Source organism: Podarcis melisellensis (assembly GCF_964234715.1).
Source record: "Podarcis melisellensis genome assembly, chromosome: 8".
Lineage (NCBI taxonomy): Eukaryota > Metazoa > Chordata > Lepidosauria > Squamata > Lacertidae > Podarcis > Podarcis melisellensis.
This window is the reverse complement of record NC_138540.1, coordinates 19,464,438-19,477,349: the sequence shown is the minus strand read 5'-3', so window position 1 is coordinate 19,477,349 and position 12,912 is coordinate 19,464,438. Positions and strand designations below refer to the sequence as shown.

Genomic DNA, 12,912 nt, shown 5'->3' with positions numbered 1-12,912 from the left:
ATGTCAGACTCTGGAGGGCTGATGCAAGTCACTGGAGGCAATACCAGGGTTGCCATGTTTTTTTAGATATCAGCATCCTGTTCTCATAGTGCCCAACAAAATGCCTCAGTGGAAGCCTGCACATCAGCCCAACAGAACTTCCCCACGTGATGCCCAGAAACTGGCTTTCAAAGACATACCGTACTTCCTCGGACAGTGAAGGTAGAACACAGCCATTGTGGATAGCAGCCAATGATAGACATACTGCTGTGAAAATGTTGTTGTTACAGCCCTATTTATAGGCCTCTATTTGTGTCCTCTGTGGCTGCTAGGGATGGAAGGATTCTGGTTCTCTCAGTTTCTCATTTTCCAATCTTATATTAAATTCTCCAGTTTTCTGCAGCAATTCACAGATGACGATTATTATTAGTTAATCCTCATGAAGATTCATCAGCATTTTGGTGCAATTTTCACTCTAATAAAAACATTTTTGTGTGCAGTTTTGACTAATGTGCACATCTTTGCAAGTATTTTTCTAATGTAGTGCATTTTTGAAAGTTATTTTCCCTTATCAGTTCTTATGCACATTTCCCACTAATAGAAAACAGTGGCTGGCTGGAGAACTGCATTGCAAGTGAATTTCAAAGGATATCTGTGTTTTGGTTCATATACTGTATTGTTTTGGGAAGTATAAATTTGATAGATTTGCCTTTAAATGCAAACTGAATCTAATTCCCCCTCTATCTCTTATTGCAAAGTGAAACATGCTGTAAAAGTATTTTTAAAACTTCTCTCTTTTCTCTCCCCTCTCCCAACAACCCCATCAACATGTCCCTTTCCCAGATGGAAAATTTTGAGTACAGCATCCTGTTGAACGACCGGGATTGGGCTGAGTTCTATTTGGAGTCTGAAGAATGCAGTTTGAGCCAGCCAGCCTTGGCCACAGCTGATGAGCAGCTCCTCAGCGACCTTGAGGAAGGGGAGGCCGCAGAGAGCGGGTCGGTCCAAGTGAAAGTGGGCCCTGTCCTCCCAGCCAGCCATTTAGCCAGCTGCCTCCCACGTGGAACCCCGGATGGGCACCTGCTTGTAGACGAGGTTTTGTCTGGCAGCGACGACGAAACAGATCTGGGCTCTGTCATCAGGTTTCTGTGCAACAGCAAACAACTTGGCACAGCTTGCCCCCAGTCTTCCAGGAGGACCCAGGAAGGTCAGCTGCCCCGTGTCACTTTGAAGCCATCAGGAAGTCAGAGTGGGCTGCAAGTTACTGTCACAGAAGCTGCATTTACCACCAAGGAAACAGAGAGAGGAGACCAGCCCATAAATCCAGACTGCTCTCTACCAGTGGTGCTAGCTACTGCCACCCAAGCAAGGGCCTTGACAGAGAAAAGCCCAGGGCAGGAGAAAATGGAAAGACCTCCCTGTGCTGAGCCTACAAACCTGAAGACCACAGAGGGGGCAAACAACAATGGGAGCAGTCCTCTCTGCTTGGAATCACAACACTCCAAGGACAATCCCTCCCTGGCTGCCTGTGTGGACATGCAGCTCCCAGCATCGATGAAGAGCACAGCAGCTTGTTGGGAACCAGAACCCCCACTTGCTCCATATCCAAGCTCTGCGCCCTTTTCTTCTCCAGTTTCTGTAGAGCTTGGGGGAGCAGAGCGCCCAGAGAAGGGTGGCAAGCCCCTTCAGGTCACCTTGAAGGCACAGGCAGCAGCACCGCTTCAGGAAAATCCATCTCCATCTCAAGGGTGTTTGGTTCCAATCGTAAGGGTCTCTGCACCATCCGACATGCTATCGGCGAGCCGTGGGGGAAGCATTCCGGGAAGGGCGAGCAAGGAAGAAGACATTTCTGCAAATGTCAACGTTGAGAGTGGAGCAAGCCATAGGGAGGCCTTAAAGGAGGAAGGCCCAGCGAACCAAGTCAGGGGCTCTCTATGTGACAGTGGGGTACAACAATTTCCAAGGGCACTGGAGGAAAAGAGAGGTCCAAGCCCAACCCAAGCAACCAATTCCATATGTGATGGGCTATTTCACAAAGACACAGAAACAGCTGCTTCGACAGGAAGGGGTGAGAAGAACGACAGTGGAGAAACATGCCACTATCTTGGCGTGGCTTTACCATTTGAAGAAGCTTTACCATTTGAAGAGGAACTTCAAGGAGGACAGACATCAGAGCACTTAGGGGAGTCCGCTCCCTATGGTCTGACATTAGAAGGCTCTCCAGAAAGTGGCTTATCTGCCATGACGTGGCCAGAAATGTATGACTGTTTTTTCTGTGATGATACCCAGCAGAAGGGATTGGGGATTGGGAAGGGGCAACTGATCTCAGGGATTGACCAAGAGCTGCCTGAAATGGATGGGCCTGAAATGTACGAGCATTTCTTCAGCGAAATGGGGGAGGCCAAGGGGAGAAACAAAGATGGAGCTCTGGAAACAGTCTTCAGCTCCGGACATCAGTCAGCGCCATCTGGTGGCTCGGGGGACCTGGATTTGGACATAGGTGACGGTGCTATGCAGATGTCTACCCCAGAGGTGTACGAACACTTCTTTGCCAACAGAGCAAAGAAGAAGAGGAACTGGAGGGTTTTTTTCTTCAGCATCCCAGCCTCAGAGATGAGGAAGGCTGCAAAAGCTTTAAAATCCTTTCTGTGCAGACCGGCACATCTTCTCAGATCACGGCCCACAAGCCAAGGCACTCTGCTTCGGAAAGGATCTCAAGGAAGGCTGGTGCTCGTGTCTCCAAGGCTCCTGGGTGAAAACCTACCAAGACCAGAAGACCTAGGGATGGCTGTGATGCCACCAGGTACCATTTCTTTTTCCTGATATGTGAGTGGGTTTTTGGTTTTGACAACTTGATACGCTGACCATTTAACTGTTTTGCCAGTGCTTAATTTCTAAACAAATGTGCCAGGGCTCAACACTTTGTACATCTAAGGCAGATGTGGGGAACCTCAGGCCCAGGGGCCATATGTGGCCCTCCTGGACTCTTGTCTGGCCCTTAGATAGGGTTGCCATATTTCATATTATTAGGAAGACCTCAAAATTGTTGAGATTTTATTAGGAAATCCCCAAAGTTGTTGAGCTTTATTTAGACAACCCCCAAATGTGTTGTTGTTGTTTTTTACAAAGACACCAAAAAAGAGCAATTTTTCAATTGACTTGCCTAAGATCCTTTTGGAAATTCCCCCCAGAAGTCAATTCCACCTTTGAAATCCTGGTAATGTCCGGGGAAATCCAGACGTATGGCATCCCTATCTTTGAACTCTCCCCAGAGCACCCTCCTCCCCAGCCCCACTCCGTCTCCCTAGGCCACACCCTTACTGACTCTCCTTTGCACCCTTCGTTGTGTGTTCATGCCTGGCTGGAATGCAACCTTGTATTCTGATCATGCTTCTTTCCTTTCTGGATGGATAGAGGGATGATGGTGTGTAAGTGCGCATAGAAACTTCTCCCGCCCACCACTGGTGGATGACCCCCCCCCCCGTCCCCCTGAAGGTAGCCCAGAGAGAAGCATGACCCTCAGTCTGAAAAAACATTCCCCACCCCTGACCTAACCTAAGGACTGGTTGCAGAGTTCCGTGGTGATGTCATTTGGGCATTTGGCATCTTCATTTTTAATAAACAGATGTGTTCTCAGCAGCAGCATGACCTAAGCATTTTGTTATGGAGCACATGCTTCAAGGGAAGGTACACTCTGCATGTCCTCAGAGGCCCTCTGTCCTTAGGTCCATTCTATTGAAAACATAAGTTGGTTTCATTCTTTTTAAAGTGAAAAGGCATCAGCACACATACCCAGAGGCACTATGCCATGCCCAAAGTATGAGAACATTTGGAATCAAGTATGGCAAACCCTTTTGTGCAGTGGGTTCAAGAGCAGCTAAATTGTGGCTGTTATAGTGGATACACATGAAATAACTTTCCTGCAGAGATGTAAATTCCTTACAAACGGAAAGATAGATGATAGATAGATTAGATAGATTAGATAGATTAGATAGATGATATAGATAGATAGATAGATAGATAGATAGATAGATAGATAGATAGATGATAGATAGATAGATAGATAGATGATAGATAGATAGAGATAGATAGATAGATAGATATAGATAGATAGATAGATAGATAGATAGATAGATAGATAGATAGATATAGAGATGATAAATAGATGCACACACACATATATACATCAACCTATTGATATTTCATATACTCAACCAAATGGTGACCTCATTATTTGAATAAAGCCCTCTTGCCTTGGTGGTGACTAATCAGCCAGCCAGCCTTAATTGATGGCCTAGAATAGATCAACTCACAGAGAGTTTTACCACTTGCAGAGAAAACAGTAAAAGAATATTGCAGACCAACAAATTTACACTGGCACAAACATTTGAGGACTGGAGAGTCGGCTGCGTCTGATGGAGTGAACTCTAGCCCACGGAAGCTTATGCCATCATAAATTCATTAGAGTGCTGTAAGACACTGTTGTTAACGTTTTTTTTACAACACACCCTGGAGGTTAAAACCTTTGTAGCCCTGTCTCAGGTGTGTTTACTCAGAAATAAGCCCTGCTGAGTCACTCCCAACCTAAGAGTGCATTGAAACTGGACTTGCAACCTTGGGCGGTCGAGAGGTCCTGTATCCCCAAAGGAAAACAGTGCTCCAAAAACGCTCAAGGGTCATCTGCAAGCACCCATAACTGATTGAAAGTAGCTCCTCTCAGAAGTAAAACAAAGACTGACCTTGGAATGCTCGAAAGTCGTTCTTTGTCCTGAGCCTCAAAGCAGATTGAGCATTATTGCGACATTTGGTCTTCTGCAGGAGACAGACAGAAAGAGTGCAAGGAGTGGATGGATAAGATTAGAACTCAGGTCTCTGATCTATTTGCTTGAAAGCTAGCCAGGCATTACTCTGACCATACATTTAAAGCACATTTAAAGCACAGGGCTTACCCCAAAGAATCCCGAGAACTGTCATTTGTTAAGGGTGATGGGAATTGTAGCTCTGTGAGGGGTAACCTGCAGTTCTTTGGGAGGAAGCCATGACCTTTAAAATGCCATATAAACATGCTTTGTCTATATGGGGTGGATATTGATTATATGGACACACAATGCACTATCTTGCAAGATTCTTTTCAGTGGAAGCTGAGTAAACCAATGTCCAAGGTTAAGGTGGGGGGCGGGGAGCACATTAGGGTTGGCTTACCAGTACTGCTGACTCTCTTATGAATCACATGACACATTCACCAGCCTGTAGTTATTCCACTACTTCCCTCTTTTTCTCAGATTTTTCAGACTTGCTTTATGATGGCTTTTTTCATTTATTGTAGGAATGAGTAAACCAGATGTTATTGTGCTCCAGGTCAATTCTGCCTCAGCCAGCATAGCTAATGGTCAGGGGTGATGGGGGTTGTAGCCTAGCAACATCTGGAGGGCCACAGGTCCCTTATCCCTGGACTAAAGATGCCTGGGAGCTGGGAGCACCCTCCAGAAAGGAGGCTGTTGCGTCTCTGCGTGGGGTTATAGACAAGGGAGATACAGCACTGTATTCTGTACAGTGTGATCCCTGTTTGGCAACTGAATTTGTTCACAAGCAAAAGGAGCAGGCTGCAAGATTAGGGCAGGTGGAAGGTAAAGGAGGAAGAAGGTAAAAGAGGGATCGTGGAAAGCAATGGACTCCTGGGAATTTAAAGACATTATAGCAAGAGCAACCAACACAGTACTCTCCAGAAGTTGCTGGACTACAGTGCCTATCATCCCTGGCCTTTGGCCATGCTGGCTGGGAATCATGGGAGTTGTAGTACAACAACATCTGGAGTCCTTGTATTCCAGTTGCACAGTTCTCACTGATAGGCATTCCCAAAGGCACCATTTGAAAATCACTGAGGTGGAATGGAAACCCCAGGTTGAAGGACAGCTGTGAAGCTGGTCCAAATATAATCACCACTGCTATCACCATCATGCCAATGTCTGGGGATTTGTTTTTTTCTAAAGAAGAAAAATCCTTTGTGAGGATCAAAGGCAAAGCATGCAGGGATTTGAAAGGTCAAAAGCCTTTATGCTTTAAAGTTGAATTGTTCATGGTACCAGTGTGATAGGGGGAGGCAATCCTCTGGGATTCCTGGATAAACATTTCCAGGAGAAACATCCGTATTGGTTCTTCTTCTTCTCCCCCGCCACAGAAAGACCCCTCCAGCCAGTTTTTACACAAAGAGACATGTGCTTGGGCTTTATGGCGTTTGCTTCGTGGGCTGTGAAGAGCTCTGATCTGCAGGCCCCGGATGCTTGGAAGATCGGTAATGTATCCAAGGGCTTTGTGTGGGAGAAGCACAACTCCTAGCGGATTTGGAGAGGGGGTGGATTTAAGCCTCAGAGATAGACCAGGAATGTTAACATACTGGTTCCGCTCTGGAACAGAGCAGAACTAATGCTGAGAGATGTTTCCCTCTCTCTCTCTCTCTCTCTCTCTCTCTCTCTCTCTTTTTAACCATTTTTTTACTCTCCCCTTCTCCTTCCTTAATGGCCCAACTTTTTATTCTAAAACAGTTGTTCTTCTCATCAGAAAGGGAGGCAAACTTCATTCTTAACACCTGAAGGAAACTTTATTTTTAGAGTGTGTACAAATAAGAATTACCTGCCTGCAGAATTACCTGTGACTTTCCTTGGTAGCCACAGGCCTGAATGAGCCTCCTGATTCAAAACGGTACAGCCCAGAGAAATAACTCATACAGAAATGCAGTGGGCAGCCTCCTCAGAGATGGGATAGTTCTGCTGAATTCAATCATTTGGGAGTGACTGAACAACCCAACAGCACTTCCTGTAAAGAAGGGGGTAGATCACTGTGATTAGAAGGCAGAGGGCACAGAGCAGTGGCTCTTACAGAGGCACAATGGCAATGCTCCTCTAGGTCTGTTGTCTCTCTGCATTGGGAGGGATTGCTTTTTCGGGGCCTATCCAGTGAAAAGAAATGCCAGAGTCACCTGCCCTCCCCAGAGGCTGATTGGAAGGAGACAAAGGCAGAGTGTTACATCATACAGAGGCACAATGGGCAACCTCCTTGGAAGGTGCATCCTTCAAACCCACAAGTTCATTTGAATCAATTCCTCCTCATGTTTAAAGATGACTACTTCTCACTTTCCTTTCTCCACTGGCTCTGGAATCCTGACCAAGGAATGGGGTGGGTGGGAAGTAGGGTTGCTTGTCTATGGCTGGAAACAAGAGTCTCCCCACACACATTCTGTGCTCTGTCAAAATTAAGCCCCAGGACTTTAAGGCATTATTAGGCAATATGGGATGGCCGAGGAAGGGAGAAGATAATGACTCCACCTAGTGCAGGGCGTGCAAAGCTGGGTAACTGCAGATGGGGAGATAGGTGGCTGAACTTGTGCCTGCGCTTGGGCTGGGTGATGATCAGGTAATTGGGGAGAAAGTCACATCCTTTGAGGCTGGTGGGAAAGGGCTGTAGCTTGGTGGTTAGAGCACCTGCTTTGCAGAAGGTCACAGGTTCAGTCCTGGTAGGGCTGGAAGAGGCTCCATGTCTGAAGCCCTGGAGAGATGCTGCCACTCAGTGTAGACAATACTGAGCTAGATGGACCAATGGTATAATTTGATATATGGCAGCTTCCTATGCTCCTGTGAAAGGTGAAGGCAAGCCCAGATGTTGGCATTTTATTAAAAGAGAGGTTTTCAAGGTGAGAAGCAGCAAGCGGGACTGTTGGCTTACCCAGAGGCTCAGTAGAGCCAGCAGGCCAGGCAGAGTGTGCCACTGGCCATAGCTCAGTGGTAGAGCACCTGCCTCGCAGGCAGAAGGTCTCAGCTTCAATTCCTGGCACCTTGAGGCAGGGCTAGGAGAAACTTCTGCCTGAGAGCTGCTGCCAGTCAGTGTAGACAATATTGAGCTAGATGGTCCAGTCTTTTGACTTAGTGTAAGATAGCATCCCATGTTCCTGTGTCATAAGGGAAGGGTTACAGCTCAGTGGTAGAGCATCTGCTTTGTATGCAGAAGGTCCCAGCTTTAGTGCCTGGCATCTCCAGGTAAGGCTGGGAGCAAACTCTGTCAGAAAACCTGGAGAGCAGCTGCCAGTCAGTGTAGATAACACTAGGGTATATAGACAAGTTGCAGCTTCTTTTGTTCCTATGTCCTTACAGCAAAAAACAAACAAACAATGGTCTCAAGAAATTAATGGACCTAAATTAGGCATGATCATTAACTTCAATGGGTCTATTCAGAGTAGGACAAGCATTGGATTGAAACCTTAGGGTTAACTTTTCTGTGATTCTTAATAAAATAATAATAATAATAATAATAATAATAATAATAATAATAATAATAATAATAATAATAATAATAATAATAATAATTTATTATTTATACCCCGCCCATCTGGCTGAGTTTCCCCAGCCACTCTGGGCGGCTTCCAATTGAGTGTTAAAAACAATACAGCATTAAATATTAAAAACTTCCCTAAACAGGGCTGCCTTCAGATGTCTTTCAAAGATAAGATAGCTACTTATTTTCTTCACATCTGAAGGGAGGGTGTTCCACAGGGTGGGCACCACTACCGAGAAGGCCCTCTGTCTGGTTCCCTGTAACCTCACTTCTCACAATGAGTGAACCGCCAGAAGGCCCTCACCGCTGGATCTCAGTGTCCAGGCTGAATGATGGGGGTGGAGATGTTCTTTCAGGTATACAGGACCAAGGCCGTTTAGGGCCTTCTTCCCAGCGATCTCTGGTATGTATAGCCATGTGAGGGGAACTCTCAGCACCCTTAACAAACTACATTTCCCAGGATCCTTTGGGAAATCCATGACTGTTAAAGTGGTATAATAGTGCTTTCAGTGCATGCATTCTAAGAAGAGAAGGAAACGATTTGCATAACAACCTGTCTTTCTTTGATACATCCATCTGCACTGTGGATGCATCTTCTTTTTCCTTCTTTCAGTGTTGCTAGCAAACTTTGGTACCCTCTCAGTCATCCGCTTCTTCAGGCGGCAGGTCATCATGGAAGCTCAGCACGGAACATAACAGGACACAGGTCAATTCCATCCAATTCCTGGCGGTCCTTTGGGGATGAGTTGGAAAGGATATCACGGTACTTCTTTGGAGACAGGGAACCAACCTTTGGGGCATCTTGGTCTATCCTGGACTGTTGGACTCACTAGTATAACCCCCCTCAACTGGTAAGACGGCAAAGAGTTTTGAAAGAAAAGATGGAGGCTTCCACAGAAACTGGAGTTTGGTTCCACTCTTAGTGCTAGAAGGAGGTGCCTGACTGAAACCTTTCTGTCCCTGGCCAGTAACTCACCTTGAACTCATGGGAGAAGGAGGGCTATAAATAAATAACCCAGCCTACATCTGGTAGCTAGCTAGCTAGCTGGGCAGCTGCTCATGAGGTAGACCTGATGGCCAAGAGACAACTGGAAGGTGCAATACTTTTTTGGAGAAGAATATTGAAAGGAGGCAAGTTTCAGGGATGGTTTACCAAAACAAATCCAGGAGGCAGAGGCATAGGAGATAATTGTGCAGTTGCGGAATTTTAGCTTGAATGGTCCATCAGAACCTCTATCATTTTAGCTGTGAGGAATGTATATTGCTTCAGGGGGTGCATTTGGAGCATGTTCTACTGAAAATTAGGTCTCCCAATTTCTGCCCTGACAGCACCGCTTCTAGAAAGTCTTTCTGAATGAACTGATGCCTTTAATCAAGAGAATATGAAGGTTAGGATGAAGGGTAGAGGCTCACACTGGTGGCTTCCACATATTCTTAAGTGAATGTGGGAAAAGAAGAGTGAAGGAAAAGATGGCTCACCGTATCTGCTGACAGAAGCAACAGGTTGAAAAGAAAGGGAAAAGGTTAGGTTGAAGTAATGAGAAGAATGTCCTAAACACAACACCCTTTTATCTAGGAGGCATCCAGACATTCTCCATACAAAGCAGGAGAGAGAAAGTTGACATTTTTATGTTTTGAAATACCAGCACATTCACACTGTCCAACCTTTCAGTGTTAAGCCTCCTGTCCTTTTCGCAGTAGGTGATGGGCAGGGGGATTTTTTGGCAGAATCTATAGCCTTGGTTATTACAAAAGACAATAGATTGAGCAGAACTGCTGTATCCTTGGAACATTACAGCAGCGTGTGATTTTCTTAAACTGTTTTGAAGAGTTCAGTGATTGATGTGGAAGGCCACAAATCTCTTCCTGTTGGAGTTACTAAAAATGTTTGCCTTAGTAAATGGCCTTGCTTGCTGGGTAGGTGAAAAGTTACCAGTGGAACAATACTGCCTGGTGAAATGTTCTGTGTAACTTTAACATTTGCAAATTCCTATGCCAACAGAAGTTGAGCCAATAAAAGATACCACTACTTGCCTGCGTTGAGGTGGTTATTATTATTATCATTATTAACCCCAGCCTTCTAAGGCTTGGAAGAAAGATTGAATAAGCTCTAGTCGTCTTCAAGATTCCAACACATGCCCCAAACTGTTTAGTAAATCATCCCCATTATGCTTTAAAAAAACGCATTATTGATTTCATTGTGATGCTTAACATTTATGCATATTGTACATTTGAACGTTGAAAGCACTTCTCATACATTATCTTGCTGCAATGCTTACAGCAATCTTAAAAGGTAGGTCTCAGTTATTGTCCCCATATTGGAGATGAGGTGGGCCTGAGGTTGGGAGGGTGGTTTGAGTTGGCTAAAGCCATCCTATTGTTACAAGGATTTGGATTAGGGATTGGCTCCTTCACAGATGCTTAGCCGCTACTCTGAAATGGCACCTCTGTCTTCAGCTGATGTTCCTTCACAGCTTCCTTTCTGCTCCTCTGCCTAGAGTTGCCAATGTAGCTTTGGGCTCTGCTTCTATGCCTTCAATGCAAGGAGGGCAAGGAGCCCTAGTCACCCCAAGAGCCACATTTCCTTTTGACCAACTTTCCATGGGCCACATGCCAGAGGTTGGTGGGGCCAGAAACAACACATGTAAACCTCACCTTTGTGTAGTAAACTGGACTCCACACATGCTCTCACAAGCCCCTCTCTGTCTTCCACCCAGGCAAGCAAGAGGCATGATCAGAGTTCAGGGACACATTCCAGGCAGGCAAAAAACATTCAAGGAGGGTGTGGAACAAAGACTAATCAGTGATGTGGCTGGAGACAGTGTGAGGCCTTGGGAAAATACTGAGGGTCAAGTAGAGAGATCAGGGATGGGGGTGGTGCACATTCAACTGCCAGGCCTGAGGTTTGTCACTGCCCCTTTAACTTCTATGCATCAACCAAAAATTCAGCAAGTGAAATGTTAACAAAAATCCAAATAGAAAAATAGAAATATGTGTACACAAAAGAAAGTTTACAGCATACAAAAAAGTGCCAAATGAACGTGCATGTAAATGTTTCCTGGTAAAGGAAACTTTTTTCAAATCATGCCATGCTTTGGCTGCCATCTCTCATCTCTCACTTGGGTAACTTTGTAATTTTAGATGTATATTTCAACAATCTGAGAGCTGGTCAGTGACGGTTTAGGACTCTGCAGCTTACTAGCGACTCCTGTGGATGTTACCACTGTCGGAGGAAGATAGGGGCAGGGGGAACACACCGCCCCCAGCAGCATGATCCCGGTGGGGTGCCATCGTGGCTGCACCCCCCCCCCTGTGCTGGATGCCCCACCCCCACAGGACGCGCGCCAGCCACAGCCCCGCCTACTCTCCACCCCCCCAGTGCCAGAGCATGAAACTCTGCCACCGGATGTTACATATGCATTTAGGCTATATGTACAAGTGGTCATCAGAAAATCAGTTCATGCACATTCCTGCCTAAAATCCATACGTGGGTAAGCCTGAGTAAATCCGGAGAGGCAACTTTGCATTCACTGGATAAACACATGGTTGAGTGAACTATTGACTGACTTGGTTCACCTGCCGTGGTAAGCCAAAGTATGACTTGTCGTGACCACATGAATGTGCTGGCTTTCAAAGAGGAGCTTCACATCTTCTGCGCTCCTCCCTGGGCTTTTTAGGTCAGTGTAGAATGAAAGCTAAGACAAGGTTTTACTTAGTGTGTTGCAGTGGAGGCTGCTGCATTTGGGCAATTGGGGCACTGCCCCACCAACCTTAGTTTGCCCTCAGCTAGCCTCCATCTGTCTGCCTTCCTACTTACATCCAATCCAGTGGGTGGAACTGGATGCCCAGTCTTCCTCTTCCTTAGTCTCAATGTTGCCCCTTGCAGAACTCAGCAGGGAGGAGGAGGATGGGAGTAAAACTAGAATTAGTTGGCTCAGCCTCTGATTGGCTCTGGCTCCTCCTATCATTGGCTCTGGTACCCCCTACAGTTGGGGTCCCCGCCTTCTGCCCTACCAATCCCAACAGGCACCAGTAGCACTGGCATCATGGCAGAAAGAAGAAGCTTGTAACTCTGCCTCAGCCTCTGCCTAAAGAGAGATTGCTACAGACACCTGGAATTCCTCCAGTTTCTTTTTGCAACTGGGCCCTCCAGGGTGGGGAGGCAGCAGAGGGCGTCCAACACAGCCCGCTGCATCAGGAAGACAGAGCCAAGGCTGTCTTCATGGAGATCTTATCCGAATGGCATCGTTTAGTTAGCATGATTGCTGCTTTGTTCTCAATGGGGAAGTGAAGGCGAGCAAAGTATTGCTATCATCAGAGGCGAGGCAGCAGCCGCCCTCCTCGTGAGCAGATCCAGATGAAATGTGGGCCCCTGGGAAAAATGAGTGAGCGGAGTATCAGAAACCGCAGCCAAAAATGGGAGATTAAAAACCCAGGAGTTTCTGCTCGGCTTGTTGGAGCAGCAGCTATAGCTTTTCTTCTTTATCTCCCTCGACTTTCCAAAGAAGGGTTGGCAATTCTCTGGCATTTCAGAGTAATCTCTGTCTCTGGAAGGGGAGAAGTAAAAAATACTGGGCCCAAAATAGACGAGAAGTTAATTTATGGACG

General features: G+C 46.2%; 1 protein-coding gene across 2 annotated transcripts in view; it reads left to right on the top strand.

Moving 5' to 3' along the window:
• Window positions 1-10,339, top strand: part of PERM1 (PPARGC1 and ESRR induced regulator, muscle 1) — a 72,949-nt gene extending 62,610 nt beyond the window's left edge. For both annotated transcript variants that reach the window (XM_081923597.1, XM_081923596.1), the window contains exons 2-4: window positions 823-2,782; window positions 6,158-6,271; window positions 8,918-10,339. In XM_081923597.1, the coding sequence (XP_081779723.1) occupies window positions 823-2,782; window positions 6,158-6,271; window positions 8,918-9,000 (2,157 nt within the window). In that variant the 3' untranslated portion in view covers window positions 9,001-10,339. The remainder of the gene's footprint in view (window positions 1-822; window positions 2,783-6,157; window positions 6,272-8,917) is intronic.
• Window positions 10,340-12,912: the final 2,573 nt, after the last annotated feature.